An 18,122-nucleotide genomic window follows, 5' to 3' on the forward strand; every position below is an offset into this window, starting at 1 on the left:
TTTTATAATTATTTAGACATTTGACAGAAGGCCAACATTGAAGTGTGAACCACTGTTGTGGATCACCTTGTTGAGCACTTCCTTCTGGTCATTGGTCAGAGCATCACATGTCATGAGCTCCATCAGGTGTAGGAGGTCTTTCTAATCTGGTTGGTACAGTTTTTTGTGAAACCCACGCAAAAAAGAAGAAGAAAGTAGCCATCAGTGGTCTTTATATTCACAGTGATTTGGATTGTAAGGTAAAGATCCTACAATTAGCCAACCCCTCACAAGCCATGTACTTGGTGACAGTGTGAAGGAAAAACTCACACTGCAGGAGAAACCTGCAGCAAAACAGAGCTCAGGAAGGGGCAGCTAACTGCTGGGACCGGTTGGGGGCAAGTCTGCCATATCTTGTTACAGATCAGGTCCATGCCTGGAAGTCGCTGTGACAGTTTTTGCCTTGAACATTCCCAGTAATGAACTTAAACTTGTGGAAAGACCAGCTATTCATCCTACATCCTGCTTTTAGTGAAATAGTTGGAGATGGTGTTATAAAAGCTTCAGTTTCCTTTCATAGGACTGCCTGGCTGTAAATCTGTGATTTTATATTTTTAATTTAATTATTATTATTTTTATTATTTCTTTATTTATTGCTTGTTCTGTTCAGTGCATTACTTACTTCTCTAAACTGTAGACACGCTGATTGTGATCTGCTGTAAGTAATTATTTAAAATGATATAAAATTGAAAAAGTCTGATGTAACATTTCAGTGAGGTCAGCTGTTAATTTTAGGAGTGCAGTGCTGGAACGGGTCCACACACTTGTACATTACGACATTTCTTTAACTTTCCTTTGTTTTTGTTGTGTTTGTTCCAGTTACTCACCGGTGTTTGAGTTTGTGTCCTCGTTCCTGAACCAGGCAGATCAACAGGACAGCAGAGCGGCAGTCATCATGAGTCTGGGGGCTGCTGAGGACTTTATTAGACATTTCCATTTCTCAGCGTACTCATTGCAGCATTTCCGCTTCTACACTCATTCCTTTTTTCTTCATTTTCAAATGTTTTTCAATATTTTTTATTTCGTTTACAGGGGTTTCATCTTGACTTCTCCAATGGCTAATGTTGATACAGCTAAAACGATGTTACTGCAGAGGTAAATGCATGCACATTCACTTCTTGTGTTATACGTGTAGCTCATTCACCTGGATATTCATCTTCTACTTGTGTTTGTGTGTGCTTACCAGGGTAATAGCATTCGTACAGAGACAGATGGTGATGGCTAATTTTACTGCAGACTTCATTAACAAACTACAGGATTTTTGCAAGAAACTGCATTTCCCAGCTGAGCTGAGGAACATGAGAAACAGGTGTGCTCGCCTTTTAACCTCCAGGGTTACCTGTTACATGTATATGTTGTTGCTATAACTTGATGTTTGTGTGCTCCAGCCTGTGTGTTCGCCCCTGGAACGACGTCCTGCTCGTGTCTGTGATGAAGGGGCAGAACGTGTCAGGCGTGCGTAAGGACAAAGGCAAGAAAGACGTCCTGGCTGAACAGATTTCTGTGATTCTGCTGAGGATGGAGCTACTGCAGCATCAGCGCAGGTTTGTATACGTGAACTCATCCACTTTGCTGTGTGTAGACAGCTGTTTAACTTGTCTGTGTTGTTTCTGTCTGCAGGTACAGAGAGCTGTGTCGATATTTACGAGTCGTCCAGACAGACGACATTGCACAGTGAGTACATGCACATGTTCCTCTGTTTTTCTTTCCAGCAAAGTGCATTTTGTGTTATTCAGTCTATGCATAGTTTTATTTATTTTAGTTTATTTAGTCCTCTTTTTGTTTCAGGGAAACAAAGACGGGTTAATTTTTTTTTTTCAAATTACATCAGTGTTGAAAAATAATTGATTTTGAGATTGATTCATCTTTAAATATCAATATGGATTTGTCTTGTGCTAATTTAAATTCTGACTCTTTCTGAATTGCTTCAGAGTTTTTGTGCTGTAACTTGAGTATACTTCTTCTACAACTACTACTGATGATAAGAATCTTAATAACCCCATGTTTGCCTACTGGTGGTGGTCAGAGGGTGGTGGTCAGAGGGCCCGGTGGCGCCATTTACCATAATAATAAAGCCTTTCATGTTGTTGTATTGAGGATACAGTGACATTAGGAGTGCCAGTCCTGAGTAATGCACTTGAGTTGAAAAGGCAGTACATGATTTAAAAACACAACCATCACTGAGTGGTGTTTTGGGGGTGAGGTGAGGACCAGGCTTGACTATTTGTAGGCACTTTGTAAGAAAATCCTTGATCCAGGTGCAGGCGAGAGTGAGACAGTTTCCTGGATCAGGATATCAGTGTCGTAGGTTTAACGTCTTTTGTTCTACATTTACAAAGTAAAAACTATAAGCCGATCACCCCCACGCCACGGCCATTAGGAAGAGGGGAGGTTTGAGGCGCTTCTGCACTTGCTTCACATTTTCAATCTTTTTCTTCCAGTCTAGGATGGATAATACATTTTTAATTAAAAAAGGGGAAAACTGTAGCTCTTCCATATTTCATAGTTTAAAACCCCATCTGGAGTTCATTAATTCGTTAAATATAGGTTCAGAAATGACTGTCAATCTGCAGTTACCATCTATAGAGAAACTAAAATCTCAACTCAAACGTTTAAATATTTAGACACCAGCAGTGACATGTTGCTGACTTGCTGCATTGGATTTGTTTCTCTGTCAGGTTCCAGCAGATACAAGACCTCATCCCCTACTTCATGTGCATGGCTGGAGACTTTTCATCAGCTCTCACAAGTTTGTTCCCCTCGGTGAACGCTCCCGCTTCCCGCTTTACTCCGGACCTCTTCCTCTTTTATCTCAAAGTCTTTGAAACAGCGACTGCACCACAGCTGACACCAGTCAGTAAACCGGGAGAGATCTGCTGTCCTGGCGCAGCGTGGGAGTCTATTAAAGGTCCAGCAGAGATGTTTTTGTTTTGTACCAAGTTCAGAAGTGACCCAAATCAGTTTTTTGCTCGTGTCTGATTTTTCTTTGTGTCACTGTAATCATCACTCCACCACATTTCCAGCTTCAACTGTGCATCCAGATACACCTCAATAGAGATGTCGCAGCCATTGCTGCATAATAATGTCAAGTGATCGCAGCTACAGCGCCTTAAAGTTATACTAACTGTGACCTCTGTGCTTGCTTCTGTATGACAGCCTCCTGTGTGAGAAGTCTTTGTTACTGTAAGAACAGTAACAAGAGCATATGAATCGGGTCACATGGGAATCTGATTTTGGCCACACAATTGCAACATTAATATGAACAGTTCAACAAAAAAAAATCAATGCAAAATATCCAAACGAAACAACGAGGTTTGCAGTGTAAACGTAGCTTCAGGATAAGATTTAGGATAAAACAAGGATTGATAAGAAATCTGATTCCCCTCTGTGTGTAGATGCTGTGCCGCTGAAACGTCATGAGCTGGTGAGGTTTGCTCTCAGGGCTCAGGGATGCTGCAGTGCTGTATACGCTGATGTAAGTTAAAAGCTCCTTTTCACTTTTGAGCAATCTCCTCATTCAAGTCTGAAAAATGTTTTTGTCTCTAGATATCTGTCATCTTTATTTCTTGGTTTAGGTACATTTTATACTTGTTAAAACCTTGTCTAGTATGTCCCATGTCTGACTGCATGTCTAATACTCTGATCCAGTCTCGGTGTTGGACCAGTTTGCTCACGATTGTCAACAAGCCTTGTGGTTCACTCACTGCTTTACCCATGCCCAGTCTGCAGTTTCTGCAGGTGTGTACTTCTTGGTTGTTAGAGTTAGACTTGCAACTTCCTCCATGTTTCTCTGCTTTGTTTCATTCTGTATTTTGTCTCCTCAATGTCTGAATGATGAAGGAAGCGCGGGATGTTGTGAAAGGGATATTGCTTGATCAGAAGGGCTCCAATATGCAGATCCCACGATCCTTGCATGAGGTCAGTGCATTAACACTTACACTTCAGTGTTTAGAATTTGCGAGAACTAAACAGCCCAATGTGTTCACAGGTGTATCCAGATCAGGCCTTGCTCCTGTTGGTGACGGAAGCTTTGAGCCAAAGAATCCTCGATTCCGTTTTGTATCCGATCCTACCTGTGCTCAACACCTTTAAGGTAGCCAACTCTTGCTTTCCTTCCATAGACGCCACACCACTGTTTGTGCTTTCACATACTTAAGCTATATCATCTAAAGGGCTCTTTTTTGACACGCAACAATAACGGTGCTATAATTTTATGTAACTATGACAGTTTGAGTGTCTCTTGCATCTTTGTCTCGCTCAAGAAATAATTAAAGGTACTTTTCATGGCTCCCTTATTTCCCAAGGCGTCGCCACAGCGGATGGATCTGCATCTTTTCATTTGGCACTGGATGTCCTTCCCTTTTTTTTTTTTTTCTTTTTTTTTTCTTTTCCCCCCTCAAATTACAAAACAACAGAAATGCATAACAAATAAGACAAGTACAGTATAAAGAAACCTGGAAAAGCTTGGTGATCTGATTGTTTTAGAGAATCACTCTCAGCCTCACTCTTCTCAAATTGATTACAGGTCATTTTTTATTTATATAGCACCAAATCACAGGAATAGTCACCTCCTGCTGTGATTTATTGGAAGGTAATACAGATGACCCAGTATGAGCAACCAATTGGTAACAGTGGGGAGGAAAACCTACCTTTTAAGACTTGGGGGGGGGGGGGAAACAAAACAAAAACAACATCTGCTGCAACTAGGTGGGGTGAGCAGAGGAAGTCAGGACATAAGACACACTGTTGAAGAGTCAGAAAATCCACGTGTCTTTGGTTGTTGGAGGCACACACTATTTTCCCTCAGTTACTTTGATCTACAATTTTATAGCTGCTCTCTAAAGAAATGTTTAAGATCCAGCTCTTCACTCAAGTCTCATCTGTGATGAAAACCACCTGTGACAGGTCAGATTAACACACCAGTAATGGATAAATAACTCTCCAAATTAATAAAAGCAGCTGAAGTTTAGTGTGTAGTTTCCAGCTGTTCACAGAAGTCTTTCTTCTGACATTATTACACTTAGGATGCAGGATGCTTTCTCTTAGGTGAGAGTGTTACTCGCACTTAAACACATGACACCACAACTTTAAAATTATATGTTTTGTCTGTTTGTTTGGGGTCACTATTGACTGAAAAGATTCTATAATTTCACACTTTGAAATCTCTTTCATGTTCTCCTATCCTAAAGAAAGGAACTGGACAGTAGTATGTCACTCACTGGATTATCAAATTGAAAAGAAACTCAAAATTCAGATTCTCACTTCACAACTTGGAGGATTTTTGTCAGCAGACCAAGCCATGATTGTCACTCTGCAGTGACTAGAATTGCATACTTTAAAATAGAGTAGGTAGGTTATAGTTTTGTTTTTTGTGTGTTTTGTTTTTTTTTGGTTTTTTTGGGGTGGCGGGCTGTGCTGTTGTTTGTTGTTTAATCAGCTGTCTTGTGTTGCAGGAGAATTCATGGGCCTTTAGGTGGCTTTGTGAAAGTTTTTCCTCCAATGAAGAACATCTGAAAAGATTCTTTCAGGGGATTGCACAGGAGAGGGAAAACAGCAGGTATGTGAACAAGTCTTGAGATAAACCACTACAAATCTCAGCATCCTTTAGCTAATAAAATTAACTTCCAGAAACAGAAAAGCTTTGATTTAATACAATCCCAGTTCCCAAAAAAAGTTTGTGTGCGTTAAATGTAAATATAAAAATGGAGTGTAATGTCAAGTGGCTTTATTGTCATTCCAACCATGTGCAGTGGTACAGTACACAATGAAACGAGACAACGTTCCTCCAAGACCGTGGTGCTACATATGACATAGAACAGACAATCAACACAGGACTACATAAAGTGCAGTGTGCAAAAACACAAAACAAAGTGCAACACCAGACAGAACAATACAGTGCACACACAACAGTGCAATAGAAATGTGCAAAAAGTAACTTGGTGTATGAATGTGTGTGTGTGATTCTGCAGATAAGTGCTTGGTATTGACGTGTATGAAGGTATGCATGTGTGTCAGTCCAGTCACTGAGTGTTCAGGAGTCTGACGGCTTGGGAAGAAACTGTCTGGCAGTGAGGGCCTGAATACTCCAGTACCTCTTGCCAGAAGGCAGCAGGGTGAAGAGTGTGTGTGTGTGTGGTTCCTCCACAATGCTAGTTGCTTTGTGGATGCAGCAGGTGCAATAAGTGTCTGTGATGGAGAGAAGAGAGGCTCTAAAAGCGTTAGAGCTACATATTTATACAGACTCATACATTACCTCAGCACAAGTGGGACAAGCAAGGGCTTTTTAACTATGAAATATTGTCTGATAAAGGATTTTTTTTTTAAAATTTTTATTCTTACAGCCATGTGATCATTTCAGCACTGCGCGTGTGTCTGACCGAATCTCATTGGTGTCATTACTTTTCTTCTTGTTCCAGTGCATCCTGATTGCACATACCTGCCCCCAGCAGAGCTACAGAAGTCTTAAACACTGTTTACAGCACTGTTGCCTTCCACAAAGGGTTAAATACTGTGGAGAGTCACCAGCGTCTTACAGATGTCCGACTGTACCTGCGTCCTCACACCAGCTCATGTTGGTACAATGCACATACTTCTGTTATTCACCATCTGATGACAAGAAACTTGATATTGATTCACCTTTTTAATGTTCGTGAAAATGTTAATATGTTACACTTATAAATAAAAAGACCGTTTTATGCATTAGATTGCTGAATCACTGCTTGAATATAAAATGACTTTATTGTCTACACAGCAAGATCAACAGTACAAGTGTCAAAGAGAAGGATGTTGTTGCTCTGTCATTTTATAAAGGCACTTTGTTTCAAATCGTGTGAAATATACAAAAAAAAAAAAAACCACACGGTTGGATTAGCGGGCTTTTATGGAGTTCTAGTTACCACAGTAAGGATTTTTTTTTTTTTTTTTTTTTTACAAAAACATAATTTTTTAATTCTAAGGAAATCCGTGGTTCCTGGTGCAGAATTGAATCTGCACCCACACTGGCACTACTATAGTGGAAAAGAGGTACCTGAACCATAATCACTTAAAAAAAAAAATTCGTAAGTGCTATGGACTGTTTCTGCTTACATTTGAAAAAGAAAAAAACAAAACAAAACGTACAAATTCATAATCGAGGGATAAAAAAGAAAAAAAGGTAATTCTATCTGGTGTTGGTGCAAGCTAACCATTTTGGCATAATAATGCCAATACTATAAATCCATTATCAATTCAGCCAAGAAACTCTGCACACTATAGAGCATTAGTGATCAGTTCACTCTCTGGCTTCTCCAGCCTGCACATCAAATATCCTTGGGCAAGATACTAAACATTTGCCCCTGCTGCATCCCTCAGTGTTTGTGCGAATGTGTGACCAGTATTGAAAAATGCGCTGGTTTGAATGAGGCTTGCAGTAAAAAGCACCTGAGTACTCAGTGGTAAAGCATTTTAAAAGTACACGTACCTTTAGCAAGAACCTATTGACATCCAACAGACCTGCAGTTTTACTGCACGGGCCGCATTATCATCATTAGTCATAGAATAATTATAGGCTGTCAGTTATTTGTGACTATCAGACACGCTAAAGGCAGGGTGACAGGTTTTTAACAAAGTAATGATGTAATGGACCTACATGTCATGTGGATGTCGTGCTGTACTCTATAGTAAACAGTACTCTATAGAGGTTACAGGCTTGCTTACATTGCACAGTGTTCAGATAAGGCTCAGTTTTCTTAAATTACAAGTTCATGTGTCATTAAGTAATAAGGCTGCCAGCATGTGGAAGGGCTTTGGTGCCAAGTGAGGCAATAGTGCAATGATGTGACCTAAATCTATATTTAACACTGCACATAAACATTTTTTTTGTACCGAAATGTTCACAGCAGCAGTTGATCAAACCTAAAAATTAGAGAAATATCGAAACATTCAGGGTTTCTCTTTTTCTCCGTCTCGACTCTTATGATGTCATTGTGTTTCTGTGCGTTTGCACTGAGCTGTAAGCGAATCTTAACACTGGCGGTCCACGCCCCGCATACCGCTGTTTAATGAGATGAGACAGATAGCTTATCACTCTCAAATCACATTCACTGCTGCAAAGTCCTCGTTCACACCAGGAATCCTCTTCTGTGTCACCCTTCTCTTTAGCCACGCATAGATTTTTAAAAAGAGGTATAAAAGTGTGCACCAGTACGCGATTGACCAGCGCAGCAAGGCAGCTCTCCAGATGCTGCATGTAGGTGATGCCCCGGATGATACCAGTGTGAGGATTGGTCAGTCTGCTGAGAAGAGAACCAGAGTAAGACGGGCACCGCAGCGTCCTCTGGTCGAGGTCCAGCAGAGCCAAATAACGACTGTAGCGACTCAGAGAAGGAAGGATGGTGGAAAAAGAAGCCGAGGATGATCTGGTGCAAAAAACCATGACATGGATGTGATATTAATAAATTTCATTTATGGGCTGAAGCTGAAGGAAAAAAAAGAAAAAAAAAAAAGAAATAAGCTGTAGCCTTCTACAGATGTCAGTTTACTGTCATTTTGGATGGACAACTTGAAGATACCTAGAGCCATAAACTTAGCAAGTAAACAATGAAAAGCATCAACCTCAGCTGCTCAGTTTGTAAAGGTGGTGACAGAACTTAATGTTTCTAGGTCTGACCAATAACTGCAGTAATTCGCCTTAAATGGCCACCTGATTAAAAGCTTTTATATACAGTAAACAGTTAAAGCACCCAACTTGACAGCAGACACAAACATGTTTACAGTCTGGGACAAAAATTTTTTGGCTATACTTTTTAAATTTCTCTATAAGAGCTCCAGTTAAACTGTATTTGGTTTAAAGTCATGCATTATTAATGGTTTGGCCTATTTGAGGGCTAGTGGATACAAGCCATAGACTACAAAATATACAGTCAGGTCCATAAATATTGCGACATCGACACAATTCTAACATTTTTGGCTCCATACACCACCACAATGGATTCCAAATGAAACGAACAAGACATGCTTTAACTGCAGAGTGTCAGCTTTTATTTGAGGGTATTTACATCCAAATCAGGTGAACGGTGTAGGAATTACAACAGTTTGCAAATGTGCCTCCCACTTCTTGAGGGACCAAAAGTAATGGGACAGAATAAGAACCATAAATCAAACATTCATTTTTTAATACTTGGTTGCAAATCCTTTACAGTCAATCACAGCCTGAAGTCTGGAACACATAGACATCACCAGACGCCGGGTTTCATCCCTGGTGATGCTCTGCCAGGCCTCTACTGCAACAGTCTTCAGTTCCTGCTTGTTCTTGGGGCATTTTCCCTTCAGTTTTGTCTTCAGCAAGTGAAATACATGCTCAATCGGATTCAGGTCAGGTGATTGACTTGGCCATTGCAAAACAGTCCACTTCTTTCCCTTCAAAAACTCTTTGGTTGCTTTTGCAGTATGCTTTGGGTCGTTGTCCACCTGCACTGTGAAGCGCCGTCCAATGAGTTTTGAAGCATTTGTCTGAATATGAGCAGATAATATTGCACGAAACACTTCAGAATTCATTGTGCTGCTTTTGTCAGCAGTCACATCATCAATAAATACAAGACAACCAGTTCCACTGGCAGCCATACATGCCCACGCCATGACACTTCCACCACAATGCTTCACTGATGAGGTGGTATGCTTAGGATCATGAGCAGTTCCTTTCCTTCTCCATACTCTTCTCTTCCCATCACTCTGGTACAAGTTGATGTTGGTCTCATCTGTCCATAGGATGTTGTTCCAGAACTGCGACGGCTTTTTCAGATGTCGTTTGGCAAACTCTAATCTGGCCTGCCTGTTTTTGGGGCTCACCAAAGGTTTACATCTTGTGGTGAACCCTCTGTATTCACACTGGTGGAGTCTTCTCTTGATTGTTGACTCTGACGCACATACACCTGCCTCCTAGAGAGTGTTCTTGATCTGGCCAACTGTTGTGAAGGGTGTTTTCTTCACCAGGGAAAGGATTCTTTGGTCATCCACCACAGTTGTGTTCTGTGGTCTTCCTAGTTTTTTGGTGTTGCTGAGCTCACCAGTGCGTTCCTTCTTTTTGGGAATGTTCTAAACAGTTGTTTTGGCCACGCCTGATGTTTTTGCAATCTCTCTGATGGGTTTGTTTTGTTTTTTTCAGCCTAATGATGGCTTGCTTCACTGGTAGTGACAGCTCTTTGGATCTCATCCTGGCAGTTGACAGCAACAGGTTCAAAAAGCAAACAGCACACTTGAAATGAACTCTGGACCTTTTATTTGTTCATTGTAATTGGGGTAATGAGGGAATAACACACACCTGGCCATGGAACAGCTGAGAAGCCAATTGTCCCATTACTTTTGGTCCCTTAAGAAGTGGGAGGCACATATACAAACTGTCATAATTCCTATACTGTTCACCCGATTTGGATGTAAATACCCTCAAATAAAAGCTGACAGTCTGCAGTTAAAGCATGTCTTGTTCGTTTCATTTGGAATCCATTGTGGTGGTGTATAGAGCCAAAAATGTTAGAATTGTGTCGATGTCCCAATATTTATGGACCTGACTGTATATACAGCCATAGTGACAGGCAGCTGTAGCTGTTAGCTGCCTGCTAGCTCTAACCTTAGCTCAATGAACTGGACATCTCATTGGTATGAGGTTGCTGACTTTTAATTACCTTAATGTAGTTACGAAACACACAAACAAACAAAAAAACAAACAAAAAAAAAACTGGACTTGTAATGTAATTTAACAAGTCTGTACTCTGGTTTTGGCGAGTGAAATCTTAGTATTATTTTATTTATATGCTAGCAGGTACCTGGTTAGTGCTGACCAGCAACCTAGCATTAGCCACTAGCTTAGAACGCCACCCTGTTACAAAAATATTTACTGCCAACTCAAAAATAAATACATAAAAATAAACAAACAAAATAGCAGTGGCCATAAAGGTAATAACTCAAAACAAGTCCACAAACCAATGAGTAACATCAGTGGCTGTGTCCATTTTTTTAACTGCAGTTTGTGTTTTTGTTGTTCTGTTGTTTTCAGGCAGCAAATCTCCTTTTAGAGGCAACATCACAGAAAGAGTTAGTAACGCCTGCATACCAAATATCATCAGCTTTGCTGTAATGCGTTTCTGTGTTTCTCTCTAGAAAGTGCCGATGTGAGAACAGTTTGTAAAAAACAAAACAGCAGGATGGCAGATAGCCCTCACCTGTGCACTCCCATCAGTCTCCAGGTGAGCAGGTCAGTCAGCTGAAGGGGCGTGGTCAAACACATCTTCACAGCACTTCTATGAGGACCAGGAGCAGGCAGGAAGAGGGTCAGAGCATCCACCGTCTTCCTGACTAGATTCTCGTCTCCTCCGATGACAACCAGTGGCCGGCCACTAAGGAGACAGAACACTGCATGCTGGGAGAAGGAGTTGTGCTTGATAAACCTGAGGGCTCTGAGTCCAGCCTTTCTCCTCCTCCTCTTATCCCAGCAGATGTTGCTGTGGATATTTTGAATGGGGGATGGGGGCTCTGAAGATTCAGTGAAACTGATGCTGCTAAGTGTTGACTCCTCATCAACACTCAGCAGCCGCAGGGGAGGGCGGGGGGAAGACCAGCGATCCACCTCGGCCATGTAGGAAGCAGGTGCAAAGTTCACATGGTCCTGAGGAATCAGCCGCACCTTCTGGTGAACCTCAGGTGAGGGCTTCATCGCTTCGTCAGCTGTGGAGTAATAACAATATTTTATATGTTTAAAAAAAAACTACAGTAATCAGCTACTTTCCCTAGCAATTAAGCGCTTTATTAAATGATCAGCCGTTATAATTTTAAATTATGTCAGGAAAAAAAAACAAAACAAAACTGTAAATTTGCACTAAGATAGCCACGATTACAAATGCATATTTTCCACATTTTTAAAATAGCTTCTCATTAATTTCTGTGTTGCTGCAGATTTTATTTAAAACAGATAAAAACCATACTGACAAAGTGAATATATGTTTTTATAGCATGGATGTAATAATGAGAGCTTGAGAAATGAATAGTTGTACAACGTGTTACCTTGCAGTAGTTTGGAGGTCTTCTCTTCACTATTGTCTTTGTGAAACTGATTCATCTTTATGGCGCCTGGCTGCTCTTTGATCGTGATGTCATCAGTAACCATTGTTTGCTCCAAAGGCTCTTCACTTTCAACGCAACACTGATCTTCCTCATTTTCATCCTCGCTTACTGCAGCAGGTGCATTCAGTGTCTCTTCCTCTTTGAGGACTTTGTGAGACTTATCCTCCGTCTGTGGTTCTTCTTCATTCTCAAAGCCGTTGCTCAGAGGCTGCAGCTCTGCTTCCTCCTCTGTGATGGCGGTGAGGTCTTCGGGAAGGATGGATTCTGTGGTGCTGAGCACCTCAATGCTGTCCTCACTGTTGGCACGCTTTGCATAAGCTCGCGGGCGTCTGATGCCAGTGTCTACTGCTGCACGCCTGCTGCAACTCTCTGTCATTCCGACTGGGGTGTCTGTGGAAGAGAAAGGTTTTTGTTTCGTTTTTTATTTTAAAATAAGCATTTAATCTGGCTAGATATGTAATGAAAAGCCGAAATACTTTTTTTCATTGATATTTCTTTAAACCATCATTTGTTCCTTAAATCCCAGACATCCACACAGGAGCACAGGATCAAATGTTCAAACTGAGTCCCTGTGGTATTTAATTAATATAAGACAAAATCAAACATGGGTGGCTTATTGAAAGCCACCCAGTGGACCCGATTAGACCTTTAGGTGGGCCGGTTCTGATATATTTGGCACTCTTGATCGACACTATTTGTTATTTTTGTTCTTATATGACTTGACTAATAAAAATACCCAATCCGCCAAACATTTATTTGAGAAATTCTTCCACACTGCTGTACCTCTGCTGTCGGCTCCAGTAGCGACATGCTGCGTCATGTACGACTTCTCAGTTCCAAGCACTTCGATGCTGTCACTGCTGCTTACACTCCCTGTCATCTCTGTGCCAGGACCAGGCTCAGGGGTCAGTGTATGTGCTTCTGCTGCCTCCAGTTTGATTGGGATCTCCTCCACACAGGAGAAGAACGACTCCATGCTTGGTGGTTCTGGCTGAAACGCCTCGCCAGTCCTCTTACTCCCTGTGTCCTTCAGCAGCTCCACCTCAGTGCCCTCTTCATCAGCATCATCCGGGCTCCATAGCTCAAACAGGAAGTTGGTGAGCATTAGTCTCCTGGACAACGATTGTGTGGCATAAGTAGTTCGCAGGACACTTCTGTCACCACGGAGACATCGCTCTGTGTCTATGAGCCGGTCCTTCGTAAGAGACAGGTAGTATTCTTTGCAAAGCTCCTCCAGCGGCTTCAGGTGGTGCTCTGACTTGCAGGAGATGGAGGGTGGGGTGGAGAACGAGAAGCCTGGCTCAAAAGGTGGCAACAGCAATGGATCTGTGAGAGAGGTGGCTGGGTCATAGGGCAAGAAGTCGGGCTGTTTGAGCTTCCTGTTTGGGTAAGATGCGACCTGACGAAGGAGCTCTCTGTGATTTAAGATTGAACGCTCCACAGCTTCGAGCTCTTCACTTTCTCCTTCAGATTCTGTCAACCCGTTTACCGTTGTCTGGCGTTCTGCGTCCTTTCGAAGGGTCAGCCGTCTGTACCTGAAACAGAGGGAGTAACATGTGGTGAGCAGCCCTTAATTAACTAACAGTGGTGTCACAGTTTCAAGGCTGCCATGAACTACAAACTTCTGGAAAAAGCTAAATTTCTTGAGGAGAGGAGCCACAATCATAGCCAAAATAATCAAGGTACGTTTGGATGAGTAAAGGTGAGGCTTTCAAGTGGGGTGCTTGAATCTGTTTGTATCAGAGATTATAAAAAGTCCAAAATAAATTCAAGCTTGCGCAGCTTAATTTTGTTTTTTTAAAGTCATTAGATATTTTTGCTGTACAATCATTCCACCCTGAAAAAAGAACAGTTCAAAGAAACCATTAAAAGTTCAAAATTACCATGACAACCATGCCCAAAATACTTCTGAGTCTACATTTCTGAATACACACTTATGTGGGTTTATACATGTTTTTTAAAACATAAAAGCATCCCTAAGATTTGATGACTGAAGAGCTGTGTTATAAGCAAGTGAGTGGATCTGTGTAAAAGTAAAAGCTCCTACATTAAAAATCCATTAGATTTTTAGCTGGGGGGATGCAGTTCTTTTAACAAAAAGAAGGTTAAAGTTAGCAAAAGGTTATCAGGGAAGGCGGAGCCTAATGTTAGACCTGCTAACCAACCCTGCACATTACAAGTCATTACTAGTGGAAGGTGGTATCCAGCTCCTTCCTCTTTCAGGTTAGGGTTAGGCTTGAGGCTAGAAATTCAAAGTTACAGTGAAATTATCACTAAATGCAGCTGTGTCAAATAAACAAGAGGCCACACAGGAGGATCTGAAAAATAAGAAGCATCCTGTTTGATAAATGAAGTGATGCTTGAGCTTATGACTGCTTCCTCTTTAACAGCTTCCCCTTTTCACCACTGAGATAGAAATTGAAGCATTTTCACTCTCTTCAGGCCGTCTTCATTATTCCTTCCAATTTACGCTCTTAATCTGCTCAAATTAAAGATATTTAGAAGTAAGTGGCTTGGATATTTTAGTACAAACAGTTTTGCACAGAACCGTCCAATTTAATCAAAGTAAAAAGTGCTGCTCTTACTCGAGCTCCTGTAGTTTTCTCTGCAGCTCAATAGAAAATGCTTGTCTGTTCCCCGTCTTGAGGCTTTCAGCTGCCTCAGAGAAGCGTGTCGATAGCTCAGAAAAGTTCTCCATCAGCTTCACCTGGTCCGAGCACACGTAGGCCATGCAGAAAGGGCGCACCATCCCCCGAGCCTCCAGGTCATACAGCGTCAGGTGATGAACATATGCAAATGCATCCTCTGCTGAATCTCCCAGGATTACTTTGGAGTCCTCGCTGAAGTTGAGTCGGGGGCCGGGAGAGGATGGAGGGGTGTGGCCGGGGCCAGACGCTTGGTAGTCCACAGACATGATGCGAACAGAGAAGTGGTTGAGGTCAAATGACCCGAGGACTCTGGAGTCCTCCGGTATTGTCAGCACAGGGGATGGACCCACCTGGAGACACAGAGCAGGGGGTTTGTAGAGATGTAATCAAATCAGTCACTAATCATCTGGCTTTAATTTTAGATTTGTGGATTTATTTAGGTAGCCAAAAATCACAAACTTGATTCAGGGGCTTTTACCACATATGGAGCATACCACACCCTCTTCTTAGAGCCTTAAATAAGATGAAGAAAATGTCTACAGAAAAGCCACTCACAGTCATGAGAAAAACTCAACACACCCCATGACTTAATAGCTAGAACCGTCTTTAGCAGCAATAACATGAAGTAATTATTTCCTCTATGACTTTATCAGTCCCTCAAATCATTATGCAGGAATTTTGTTCCACTCTTCTTAACAGCATTACTTCACTTCATTGAGAATTTCAGGCATTTGTTTCTGCATAGCTATGGTAAGGTCCCATCACAGGTGCACACTTTGACTGAGCCATTGAAACAGCTTGATTTTTTTCTCTTTTTTATTTGTTCTGTTGTAGATTTGCAGCTGTGCTTGGGATTATCGGCCTGTTGCACGATCCAGTTTGCACCAAGCTTTAGCTTTTAGACACACAGCCTCACATTTGACTCTAGAATTCCTTGATATACAGAAGAGTTCATGGGAATCTCAATGACTGTAAAGAGTCCAGGTCCTGTGGCTGTGAAACAAACCTAAATCACCACCCCTCTACCACCGTGCTTAACAGTTAGTATGAGGTGTCCTGTGTTTGGTTTTCTCCAAAGATGGCGCTGTGCATTACGGTCAAACATCGCCATCCTGATCTCATCTGTTCAAATTTCCAGAAGTCTTGCATTTTGTTCAGATTAAAGCTAACAAACTTAACAAGCTCTGCTGTCATGTTCTCTTTAGAGAGAATTGCCTTTCTCCTGGCAAAGCTTCCAAACAAGCAATACTTGTTGAGTCTTTTTCTAATTTTACTGTCGTGAACTTTTAACATGCCTGAGGTGCAAACTGCCGAACGTGTATCTGTATGATACCGCTGGGAGCAGACATCCTAAAATGTACTTGTCGACAGGGGGCGGCCTTATAAACAGAAGAAAGTTGTTTTCAGATGATTTTTATGCTTATGCAGAAATAAAGAATGATGACAAAATTCTTAAATGCTTAAACCTGGTTTCTCATTTGTTGTTTTTGTTTTAATATTATGTCTTTACTTGCCTTTGTGCATTTATGTCATGCCATGCGTTTTATTCATCCTTCATCACTGAACCCCAGAAACAATGTGGGAAGTTGCACTTGCTAATTTAATATTTGTAACTTTTTTGATTCGGCGTCCCTCTGTGTGAGAGGTGACTCGTTTGTGTGACTGACTTGGAGAGTATTTCCTGTTAATCATTCAGTAGTTCTGTCTTAAAAAAAGATCTTAATCTTAAAGAGACTTCCTGAATGAATAAACGTCAACTCACTATCTGCTGCAACACAGTTATGCATAAGTATCTAGAAAACAGCAGGAAATATATTGTTTGTATTGGAGTAAACATGGTCACACTGTAGAGAATGCAGCCTGATTATATGTGTGTAACAAGTGATGCCGTGCTATTATAATACCTATGCACCTTAATGCAGATAAAGCAGGGTTATGAACCTAGGCCTGGATTGTTTTAGCTTTCTTCTGGAAATTTATAAATGTACTTATACTTTTTTTTTTTTTTTTTTTTTTTTTACAAAATAATCTTTAGCAGATGGGTTTGCAATACTTCAGAAACAATAGGTGTTGAAGGAGAATCAGTAAATATGGGGGTCCAACTTTGGCGTATCCCATTTTACACTTTACAAGCTCCATATTTGTATTATTTAACTGTTAAAATAGCTTCACATAACAGTTCAAAATAATCTTTCATTATCCTACACTTGATGTAGCCCCTCAGCTCATACCATGATTGACTGACTTCACAATCAGAAGGATTGTAGATTGTAGGGGTTTAGATGACCATATTAAAGCTACCCCTTCTCCAATGCCTCATACACCTTTATATCAAGCACACGGGGATTACCTGCAGGTGTACTGACCCCATTATTTGAAGTTTTTTTTTTTAGTGTTTATGATAATCCACCCTGTTAAAACTATATAGACAGAAAATAACCCCCAAAAAACATGGGATCCGGTTTAAAACAAGTGCGATCACAGTAAGAAACCAGCAGTTTTTGTCTGAATGACGCAAACACACCTGCTCTGAGAACTCAGCCACCAGTATGAAGTCTCTGTGAAACTGTGCTGCTGTGCTCCAGGGGTGAGAAGAGGGGAAGAGAGGGACAGAGAGCTCTTCAGGTAGACCCTGAGCCTCCTGCTCATCTTCCTCTTCCCCAAAGCCTTCCGTGCTGGTGAAGGCCAGCAGGTCCGGTGACCCGATCATCTTGACTCGGTGAAGGGTCAGCCCCCAGGAGGGTATCAGCGAGTACCTTTGATCTACTCCGCAGGGGAGGAAGAGTAGGCTACCGGCTCAAACACCGCCATGTCCCGGTGCCGCCCGGCCTACAGTCCGTGAGTCAGCTGTTCCCACGGGACGCCACAACAACAACCGCTACCAAGGAGGTAACAAATAAATAAAAACAGTTGCGCAATTTTTTGTTGCAACAAAACTATAATGTTATTGAAAGTTAACCAGATTGAAACTTCAATGCGAGTCCTAACCACTGCGTTTCAGCGCAAACAAGCGGCGTTTCCACAAACACGCAGCACAAAAAAGTCGACGGAGAAGCGAAAGTTCCCTGCGGGCTCAAGTCACACGGTTTGCTGACCTTCTCCCAGGATACGTGTTCCTCTTTTTCTCGCAATTAGCAAGCTAACTTTGAGTCTAAAACATGTGCCTCGCTGTCACATATCTGACCTGTGCTTCTTTGCAGATATTTAATCTTGTGACGGGCAGCCGCAGGGAGAGACGCCGAGACGCTCCCGTTCCTTGAGACGTCAAAGTGGGTGCTTTTAATGTGAAGCCCGGCGGGAGGTCCGCACTGGAGCCAGACTCGATAATGAACACTTCCGGTC

The 18,122-nt window shown here is 41.7% G+C and overlaps 2 protein-coding genes across 3 annotated transcripts; one reads left to right on the top strand and one right to left on the bottom strand.

Moving 5' to 3' along the window:
• Nucleotides 1–1,309: 1,309 nt before the first annotated feature.
• On the top strand, nucleotides 1,310–7,861 carry zgc:112980 (uncharacterized protein LOC503706 homolog). The gene is made up of 10 exons (XM_063475902.1): nucleotides 1,310–1,348; nucleotides 1,428–1,583; nucleotides 1,660–1,713; nucleotides 2,718–2,947; nucleotides 3,435–3,514; nucleotides 3,688–3,777; nucleotides 3,880–3,957; nucleotides 4,028–4,132; nucleotides 5,493–5,596; nucleotides 6,456–7,861. The coding sequence occupies exons 1-10, from the start codon at nucleotides 1,338–1,340 to the stop codon at nucleotides 6,463–6,465; spliced, it is 918 nt and encodes a 305-aa protein (XP_063331972.1). The 5' UTR covers nucleotides 1,310–1,337; the 3' UTR covers nucleotides 6,466–7,861.
• A 110-nt stretch (nucleotides 7,862–7,971) lies between these two features.
• smcr8b (Smith-Magenis syndrome chromosome region, candidate 8b) lies at nucleotides 7,972–17,791 on the bottom strand. 2 transcript variants are annotated; one of them, XM_063475900.1, is made up of 6 exons: nucleotides 17,305–17,791; nucleotides 14,718–15,130; nucleotides 12,916–13,667; nucleotides 12,073–12,522; nucleotides 11,235–11,736; nucleotides 7,972–8,435 (listed from the first exon to the last, which is right to left on the bottom strand). In XM_063475900.1, exons 1-6 carry the CDS (start codon nucleotides 17,488–17,490, stop codon nucleotides 7,991–7,993), a joined length of 2,748 nt encoding a protein of 915 aa, XP_063331970.1. In that variant the 5' UTR covers nucleotides 17,491–17,791; the 3' UTR covers nucleotides 7,972–7,990. The 2 variants fall into 2 exon arrangements, with proteins under 2 accessions (XP_063331970.1, XP_063331971.1); XM_063475901.1 differs by having other exon boundaries at nucleotides 8,392–8,494.
• Nucleotides 17,792–18,122: the final 331 nt, after the last annotated feature.

This window comes from Pelmatolapia mariae, linkage group LG6, assembly GCF_036321145.2.
Source record: "Pelmatolapia mariae isolate MD_Pm_ZW linkage group LG6, Pm_UMD_F_2, whole genome shotgun sequence".
NCBI lineage: Eukaryota > Metazoa > Chordata > Actinopteri > Cichliformes > Cichlidae > Pelmatolapia > Pelmatolapia mariae.

Bases quoted from the DNA above. Each gene is read 5' to 3' on its own strand.
- zgc:112980 (XM_063475902.1), top strand. The intron at 3,515-3,687 runs GTAAGTTAAAAG...ACTCTGATCCAG, and splicing joins GCAGTGCTGTATACGCTGAT to TCTCGGTGTTGGACCAGTTT. The intron at 3,958-4,027 runs GTCAGTGCATTA...ATGTGTTCACAG, and splicing joins TCCCACGATCCTTGCATGAG to GTGTATCCAGATCAGGCCTT.
- smcr8b (XM_063475900.1), bottom strand. From the start codon at position 17,490: ATGATCGGGTCACCGGACCTGCTGGCCTTCACCAGCACGGAAGGCTTT. The intron at 13,668-14,717 runs GTAAGAGCAGCA...CCTCTGTTTCAG, and splicing joins AGAAAACTACAGGAGCTCGA to GTACAGACGGCTGACCCTTC. The intron at 11,737-12,072 runs GTAACACGTTGT...ATTACTCCACAG, and splicing joins GACCTCCAAACTACTGCAAG to CTGACGAAGCGATGAAGCCC.